Raw genomic sequence first — 9,068 nt, forward strand, 5'->3', positions numbered from 1 at the left:
ATCTACATGGCCTCTGACACTTCCTTGTCAGGGACACATATCTGCCACAATCCCATGGACATAGGAATAAGGGGACGGAGCATATTGCTGCGGGGGGGGGGGAGCCAGTTTTTGGGTGCGGGGAACGACGATCACGTGGTACTCTGCTGCCCAACTAGTGATTGGTTGTGATCGCGCAAGCGCATTCGTACTTTTAGAAGACATTTGGCTGATCTGACACTATTTGACACCGACTGACGCTCACGCTCACTGACGCGGACAGAGAAGTGAATTATAAGTTTTAAAAATTACACAACGCCGCTGTGTATTGTAAAAATCGTACGAGACATCGTCCGATTTTGGGAGAAAGACAAGTAAACAATATTAATAACTTCTCATATCATCGGTAAGAAAAATATTCTATTTGTGCACATAAACATTATATTGTATTATTAAAATGAGACAAATGATATAAAGTTACACACTGAATTAATTTTGTAATAGGTTTCCAAAGGATGATAAGCTAAAATCGCTTTGGGCAGATATAATGCAGCTAAATGTAGAGTTGATTCCAAATGGAGCAAGAATCTGTTCCGCACATTTTACGGAAAATGACTTCAAGATTGTACATGGTAGTAGGATACTTGCACCAAATGCACTACCACATATAGGTATGAAATAATGTTACTATTATCAGGATTAGGAAATACACATTAGATTCCCATATAACACGGGGGATACATTCTGTGCTAAGGGAGATTTATACAGGCCAACGAGCTGTACATATGCTGTGATTTTCATGTATGTCATAATGAATAGTCAGAAATAATATGTGTTTCGATGGTGTATCTGTTTTGCTCGGCTCATCCACAGCTCAACTTGTGCATTGCTTTATACAGTACCTTTTGTATATTTGTTTAGAACGTGCAATTGAGGATACTTACTGGTTGCCATTCCCCTAGGTCGCGCCTAGGGAGTTGGCAGTCCTACTCCCAACCGTCTCTCGTAGCGACCGTTACGCTAGGCATCCCTAGCAGTTCAAAATAGTCAGTTCTTAGAGTCAGACGTATTGAACATCATTATCCAGTCGTACTGTGTTTTGAGGCTTACCTCTTTTGTAATATATTCTCCGTCGTACGGTTACGACGGACGTCACTACCGTGTGAATAAAGTAAATTAAATGGTTTTCGTTGAACTACAAATTCTGCAGTGAATTTTATCCTGAAGTCCTAACCACGTGTTTCAAGTTAAACGTAGAGTAGGCTATGTTCTTCGGTACCTTCCCCGTAGCTTCTGATTTCCTCCGAGAGTATCCATCTACACACATCCTACACCCACTCAAGATGGCCGCAGTTAACCATCCCTCCCCGCTCGCGGCACGCCCCCTCTCATCCATAAACCTACTTTACGTTCAGTCCTTAGGTCCGTGGCTATCACGCGTCCGCGTCTGTCCGCGTCAGTGAGCGTCAGTCGGTCAGTCGGTGTCAGACAGGGGGTGTCGACTCCTTTGTTAAAAAGTGGGAACGAATTTAGTCGTTCCTCGATCCTTACGCTTGGTGGCAGCACAGTAGCGCCCCTGGCGGCACCTGGCGGTGGAGATAGAAGCTGTATCCCCACTTTGACGGCGTCCAGCTGTCCAGCTAAATATTCAACCATTTTCCACGTGCTCATGTGCTCATCGACACCGCTGGACGCAATATTTGCCATTTCCGACTATTTTTGAGAGTTCTTTCTACAGGGTTTGGCAGAAATAACTCCCACATTTAGTTTTATTTGAGAAATAAAGTTTCTGGTAATACCTCGTACCACTATTTTCAATCCTCCTTTGAAATATGGGAGTTATTGCCGCACTCTGTATTTAATTCTTAGAATTTATATGACAATTTTTATAATATCATAATTTTTAGAATAATTATACGTAGTATAATCTTTATACGTAGAAAATTAATTTTCTACGAAAACAGATTCATATAACCTTCAATAGCTAGCAAAGAATACGATTACACGTACATGCAAGGTTAACTATGTGTGAGTACACGTTTGTGTGATCACCACACACATATACGTTGTAGTTCGGCTTCCGATCTTAGCTGATAGGGCGCCCTGAACAGTGCTTCGAAAAAGTACCAGAGTCGACACCACCTGGTGTCAGACAGTGTCAGTGTCAGATCCAGTCAGATCAGCCAAATGTCTTCTAAAAGTACGAATGCGCTTGCGCGATCACAACTAATCACTAGTTGGGCACCAGAGTACCACGTGATCGTCGTTCGCCGCACCCCAAAACTGGCTTGCCCCCCGCAGCAATATGCTCCGTTCCCTTATTCCTATGTCCATGGTAGCAGCGTGTCCATGTAGCCCGTGCTGGCCCGTGCTAAGATATATGTACGGTACATACCTTAGCACCAGGCTACATGGACATGCTGCATGCTGCTACTAGTGATGGGCGCAATCGACTAAAAACTATCGATTTAGTCGATAGTAGCTGTTACTATTTTCAGTCGACTAGTTTTACTAAACTATCGACTGAATTTTGCAGTGGTGGGAGTTACTATTTTCAGTCGACTGTTTTACTGAAACGACTGAATTTCGCAGTGGTGGGGGTTATTATTTTCAGTCAACTGTTTTTGTTTAAAACCATATATACGCGAGCGAGATATCATTCTAATAGCCGTTAATAGCTCGCCGGTTGCTTGAGCCGGTATTGTTTCTACGCGTTCCAGAGATTCCGTCATTCGTGACTGTTGATAGTTTTTGTAACCTGACCCTGCGTCTTTGTCTAAGTGTCGTCTCAACTCCTGATTGGCAAAATTGAACTGTAACGAATATTTGTCGAATCGCTGCCGTTTCGCGTGCCGGTCTCAAGAGACCAGTGAGAGTCTAATCGCCGTATTGAAAAGTTACTGCTGTAAGAGAGCTCGTCAGGTTCTTATATAATAAAATCAAAGAGTATCCGTACACACGACCAGGTATTAAAAACTCTCCAAACCACAGTCCTGCGAGCCAGTCCATAAATACTGTCGTTAACATAAATTTTGGTCCTTCGAGCCGGATAATCGCTGTGACTGTGTCGAATTCAATCGAACTGTGCAAGTGTTGAACGGTTATTCTAAAGACTCAGTGAAACCATCGCCTTTCCCTGATAAAGGCGCACGGCTTGACCCTCGCTCGTTTTTTCTGCTTTGGACTCATCTCTACAACTCGTTCGTTACAAAAATGACCGGCACCAGTGAAAGCTTGCTAATTCAGCAAGATACTGCGATTGCCGCAATTAAGCGTGTAATCGTGAACTATAAAAAGATGGCAAAACCCCAAATCACGCTGGTCAAAGTGAAAAGTCGACTGGATCAACTGGAGAAACTGTGGATCGAGTGTCGCCAAACTCACTCGAGGCTGCTTCTGGTCACAAAAGCGGAGGACCAGAAGACTATACCCTATTTCAAGGCCAACGTTTTTCTCGATGCCGAGACCGCTTACCTCGACGCTTCTGATACTCTCAACGAGGTCATCGCCCAGCTGGACATCGCCGGTGGAACTTCAAAGATAAGTCCTAATACGGATTCTTCCGTCGCTGCCAATTCTGTATCCGTACAATTACCGCGTCTCTCCCTGCCTAAGTTTTCTGGTGATTTTAGTCAATGGGGAACTTTCCGTGGTCTATTCGAATCGAGCGTCGACAAGAACAAGTCCCTTTCGAACACTCAAAAACTACATTATCTTAAAATCCATGTAACCGGTGACGCGGCGCTGTTAATTAACAATATCAGCATGTCCGACGAAAACTACGAAGCTGCCTGGCAAATACTTGTAGACGAATACAATGATGAATCCGCGCTCATACAGGCGCACATACACCAATTCGTTAGCTTGCCGTCTATGAAAACCGAATCTGCGTCGGAACTCAAACATTTGCGAGATACCGTTGTGTCTTCTTTAACCGCGCTGAGAAATCTCAAACGCGATGTTGATTCTTGGGACGATTTGTTAGTTTATTTGATCGCACAAAAATTTGCGAAACGCACTCGCGATGAGTGGCTCTTAGAACGCGGTTGTTCAAAAAACTATCCCACGTACAAAGAAATTAACGAGTTCATGACTCTTCGCATCCGCGGTTTTACCGATACCATCGCCACGAGCGACGGTGTTTCTAGCAAAAACAAAGTTGTGTCTGACGTTCCGCGAAACCGCTCGAGCGTGAATAATGTTTCGATTATCAAATGTATCGAGTGTTCCGGTAATCATCCTCTATTTAAATGTGACAGATTCAAATCCAAATCAATTGATCAACGAATCTCATTTGTTAAACAAAATAGAATTTGCTTTAATTGCTTGCGTTCAGGTCACGTCACTTCCGACTGTAAAAATCCAGGTAGATGTTTTCTGTGCAAGCGAACTCACCATTCGCTCTTACATCGCGCTGCCGGTTCCCCAAGCAAAGCGACTAACGCTATTAACGAGACTTCAGTTAACGACCAAGTCGATAAAGAAAGCTCTTCTAAGGATTCCTGTACTGCGTCGCAAGTATTAGTGCAGACAGTCCTTTCCGCGGACCTCTCCGTTCCAAATACGTTGCTCGCTACTGCTTGGGTCGTACTCCGTACCGCTGAAGGACGTGCCTTCAGGCTTCGCGCGTTACTTGATCAAGGAGCTTCCTGTAGCTTTATAACCGAATCGGTATGCCAGTTAATGCGAACGAAAAGATATCGGACGAGACTCCAAATTCAATGTTTCGCTGATCAGTATAACGGGTTGGCAAAATCTCGCGTATCCGTGACATTAGAATCATGCCACAATTCTAAAGTATCGTTCCCACTGTCAGCCTTTGTCTATCAGCGTATCACTGCTTACGCCGGCTCTAAATCCCGTGTGGATTTGCAGTCATGGCCACATTTACGCAATCTCCAGCTAGCTGATCCAAACCCTTCCAGTTGCCATCCAATTCATGTCTTAATCGGTGCCGATTTATACGGCTCTCTTTTGCTGAACGACCTCCGCCAAGGTCCTCTCGGTACTCCTACTGCCCAGCTTACCTCGCTGGGATGGATCCTTTCCGGTCCCATCAAAAATCAAGATTCTCGTCAGGAATCCTCCTCTGCTGTAAATCTCATAAACTCTGTGTCAGCTGCCAAACTCGAAGATTCTCGTCAGGAATCTACTTCCATTGTTAATTGTCTATCTTCTGAAGATTTAGACAATTCGCTACGTCGTTTCTGGGAAATTGAAGAAGTTCCCTCCAAGCTCCCTCTCTCCGAAGAAGACGAACGGTGCGATCGCTTTTTTCGTGACACCCACACCCGCTCCTCTCAAGGGCGATACATAGTGCGACTCCCGTTCAAGAGTCAACCTCCATTCGATCTCGACGGATCATACTCAATCGCATCTCGCTTTTACTCGACACTGGAGCAACGACTGCTCAAACAACCGATACTCGAATCGGAGTATCATAACTTCTTATCAGAGTATCTCTCCATGGGTCACATGGAACGCATAGCGGAAGAGCAAGCCTCAAACTCTTCTGCGATATATATTCCTCATCATCCTGTAGTGCGACCTTCTAGCAGTACGACCAAACTCAGAGTCGTATTTAATGCTTCCGCTAAAACCAAGTCCGGAAAATCTCTAAACGACTACCTTATGGTCGGTCCAAAGCTACAGCGCGATTTAGCTGCTATCATACTGCGCTGGCGACTATTTCGCTACGTATACACTGCTGACATCGCCAAGATGTTCAGACAAATTCTAATCAATCCCCTTGACTCCGACTATCAAAGAATTTTATGGCGACCGAACAGCCAGCTGCCGGTTTCTTCATTTCGATTGCTGACCGTAACCTACGGTCTCGCATCAGCACCATACCTCGCCATTAAGGTACTTGATCAATTGGCTCTTGACGAGGGAAACAATTTTCCCGCTGCCGTGCCTATTCTACAAGATTCCATTTATGTAGATGACGCTATTTTCGGCGCAGACGATACTCATACCCTCCTCGAGATTCGTCAGCAGCTAGTAGAACTCCTGCATCGCGGAGGTTTTCAACTTCGAAAATGGGCTACTAACGCTGTCGAATTACTTGAAAACATTCCTTCTGAGGAGCGTGAGTCCGCGTCCGATCATTTTCTCAGTGAAGATGAATCCTTAAAGGTCCTTGGTATCGTATGGACCCCTTCCGAAGACGTTTTCCGCTTTCAGGTAGACTGTTGTCTGTCGGAAAAGTGTACAAAACGAAGTATTCTTTCGATCGTTTCAAAAATATTCGATCCCTTAGGATGGGCATCTCCCGTGATTATTGTTGCAAAAATAATGCTTCAAGAGCTCTGGCTCTTAAAGAAAGATTGGGATGAAGATACCCCCCTTGAATTTCGTAAAAAATGGACTGCGTATTGCAACATTCTGCCTCAATTGAGCTCGGTCAAAATTCCTCGCTGGACCGGACTGCACAGCAACAGTATCGCGATTGAATTACACGGCTTTGCCGATGCGTCACATTGTGCCTACGCCGCGGTAGTTTATTTGAGAGTTCTTCATTCCCTTTCGGATATACAAGTTACTCTGCTGACTGCTAAAAGTAAAGTAGCTCCTCTCAAAACTATCAGCATTCCTCGCTTGGAATTAAACGCTGCCGTACTAGTAACCCGACTGCTTGAGTGGACTTCGTCATCCTTAAAACTTCCATCATCTCGCATTTACGGATGGACAGATTCCACCGTCGTCTTAGCCTGGCTTAGACAACATCCTTCTACTTGGAATACATACGTCGCAAATCGCGTATCCGAGATCCAAACTCGGCTTCCGCAGGTAAAGTGGCAACATGTACGTTCTCAAGAAAACCCAGCTGATTGCGCCTCGTGAGGTATCTCCGTCTCTGAATTCGCTACTCATAAGCTGTGGTGGTCTGGACCGGATTGGTTATCTCGTCCATCCGTTTTCTGGCCTGATCACACTCGTTCGAATAGCGAAGAGCTAGACTCACGAGAAATCGCCTCATCTGAATCTCGTAAAATACAGGTTCAACTACTGTCGACACACCCTGAATGGGATCTTCTATATCAATACTCAAGCTGGACGCGACTCTGTCGAGTCACTGCATATATACTTCGATTCGCCCAGAATTCTTGTAAAAAACTACGTATGTCGTCTACTTGCTCGCTGTACCATTCACTGTCTTTATCTGCTGCCGAGATACGAAATGCTTCTCTGTATTGGATGTCTTACGTTCAAAAGAAAAACTTTCATGCTGAAAGCAAATTTTTAAAGGATCATGCACCGGTTCCGAAATCCAGCTCGCTTATTTCTTTACATCCCATCCTCGGGAAAGATTCATTAATTCGGCTTGGCGGGCGGCTCGAGCATGCCGCTCTAAGCTATGAAGAAAAACATCCAATTATATTGCCGAAACACCGAATTTCGGAACTTCTAATCGATCATGTACACAAGCGCACTCTCCATGGAGGCGTGCAGTTAACTCTTCGAGTTCTTCGGCAACAATATTGGATAATTTCGGCTAGATCCTTAGTACGCGCCCACATACATCGATGCATTCCCTGTATTCGGCAAAGGGCGCAAGCTGCTACTCAGCTGATGGGAGACCTTCCAAACTTTAGAGTCACTCCCTCGGCTCCATTTTCCCATACTGGGCTGGACTATGCCGGTCCAATTCACATACTTCCAATTGTCGGTAGAGGTCAAAAGACGAGAAAATATTACTTCGCAGTGTTCGTATGCCTTGCTACCAAAGCGGTGCATCTCGAACTTGTCGAAGATTCCTCCACCGCTGCCTTTTTAGCTGCCTTTAGACGATTCGTCAGTCGCCGAGGGCTTCCTACTAACTTGTACTCTGACAACGGCACGAACTTCCGTGGTGCCGATCGTGAATTGAAGCAAACCTTTCAAGTTCTCCTGTCTGATCCTTCGCTCAAAAACTTGCTGGCTAATGACGGGATCACCTGGAAATTCATCCCCCCTTCCGCTCCTCATTTTGGTGGACTCTGGGAGGCTGGAGTAAAAAGCGCCAAGTATCACTTAAAGCGAGCAGTGGGAGCGCATACTTTATCTCAAACTGAGTTTTCTACCGTCTTATGCCAGGTCGAGGCATGTTTGAACTCTCGTCCGATTTCCGCTCTTACCGACGAACCTACCGATCTATCGGCGCTGACACCCGGTCATTTTATTATCGGGCGGCCACTTATCGCGGTTCCAGAGGAATCCGCTTTGGAGATAAATCCGAATAGACTTGACCGATGGCAACAAGTCAGAAAAATTACCGAACAAATCTGGCGTTCGTGGTCCTCTGACTATCTACATACGTTGCATCAACGTCGAAAGTGGCAGCAGGATCGCGCAAACTTGAGCGTAAATGAACTTGTTCTTTTAAAAAATTCTTTACTTCCCCCTTCTAAGTGGCAACTCGCGCGCATTACTCAGTTACATCCTGGCCCGGACGAAAAGGTCCGCGTTGTCACCGTGCGTACCGTGGACGGTGAATTGAAACGACCTATAACCCAGATTTGCCCGCTGCCGGTCAAGTCACAAAATGAAAATTTAGATTCGTCCAAGTAATTACCAATTATACTTTTGTATCCTTTGGAGTTAATGTATAAGGTAGATTATAAGCTGCGTTACATCTTTACTCTATGTACTTATTTTAAGAAGCAATATTGTTAGTTTTTTTTGTTGCCTTTGACGGACTACTGTTTATCTTCGTTTACTGCTGTGAATTGTCATTTATATATCAAGGTTCCAACGTACACGAAATTACTCTCTTATAATACTTAATTTGCGAAGACCAAGATATATCGTTTTGCCTCCTCTGGACGCAAGGCGGGCGGTATGTTTAAAACCATATATACGCGAGCGAGATATCATTCTAATAGCCGTTAATAGCTCGCCGGTTGCTTGAGCCGGTATTGTTTCTACGCGTTCCAGAGATTCCGTCATTCGTGACTGTTGATAGTTTTTGTAACCTGACCCTGCGTCTTTGTCTAAGTGTCGTCTCAACTCCTGATTGGCAAAATTGAACTGTAACGAATATTTGTCGAATCGCTGCCGTTTCGCGTGCCGGTCTCAAGAGACCAGTGAGAGTCTAATCGCCGTAT

The 9,068-nt window shown here is 44.9% G+C and overlaps 2 protein-coding genes and 1 long non-coding RNA gene across 3 annotated transcripts; all 3 read left to right on the forward strand.

Moving 5' to 3' along the window:
* Nucleotides 1-263: 263 nt before the first annotated feature.
* On the forward strand, nucleotides 264-921 carry LOC143217431 (uncharacterized). The gene is made up of 3 exons (XR_013010807.1): nucleotides 264-385; nucleotides 484-650; nucleotides 901-921. It is a non-coding gene; the product is annotated as an uncharacterized LOC143217431 (long non-coding RNA).
* A 2,271-nt stretch (nucleotides 922-3,192) lies between these two features.
* LOC143217681 (uncharacterized) lies at nucleotides 3,193-6,825 on the forward strand. Its single transcript, XM_076442221.1, has 2 exons — nucleotides 3,193-4,210; nucleotides 4,316-6,825. The coding sequence occupies exons 1-2, from the start codon at nucleotides 3,193-3,195 to the stop codon at nucleotides 6,823-6,825; spliced, it is 3,528 nt and encodes a 1,175-aa protein (XP_076298336.1).
* A 729-nt stretch (nucleotides 6,826-7,554) lies between these two features.
* LOC143217682 (uncharacterized) lies at nucleotides 7,555-8,532 on the forward strand. The gene has a single exon (XM_076442222.1). It carries the CDS (start codon nucleotides 7,555-7,557, stop codon nucleotides 8,530-8,532), a length of 978 nt encoding a protein of 325 aa, XP_076298337.1.
* The last annotated feature ends 536 nt before the right edge of the window (nucleotides 8,533-9,068 follow it).

This window comes from Lasioglossum baleicum, chromosome 17 (genome assembly GCF_051020765.1).
Source record: "Lasioglossum baleicum chromosome 17, iyLasBale1, whole genome shotgun sequence".
Classification (NCBI taxonomy): domain Eukaryota; kingdom Metazoa; phylum Arthropoda; class Insecta; order Hymenoptera; family Halictidae; genus Lasioglossum; species Lasioglossum baleicum.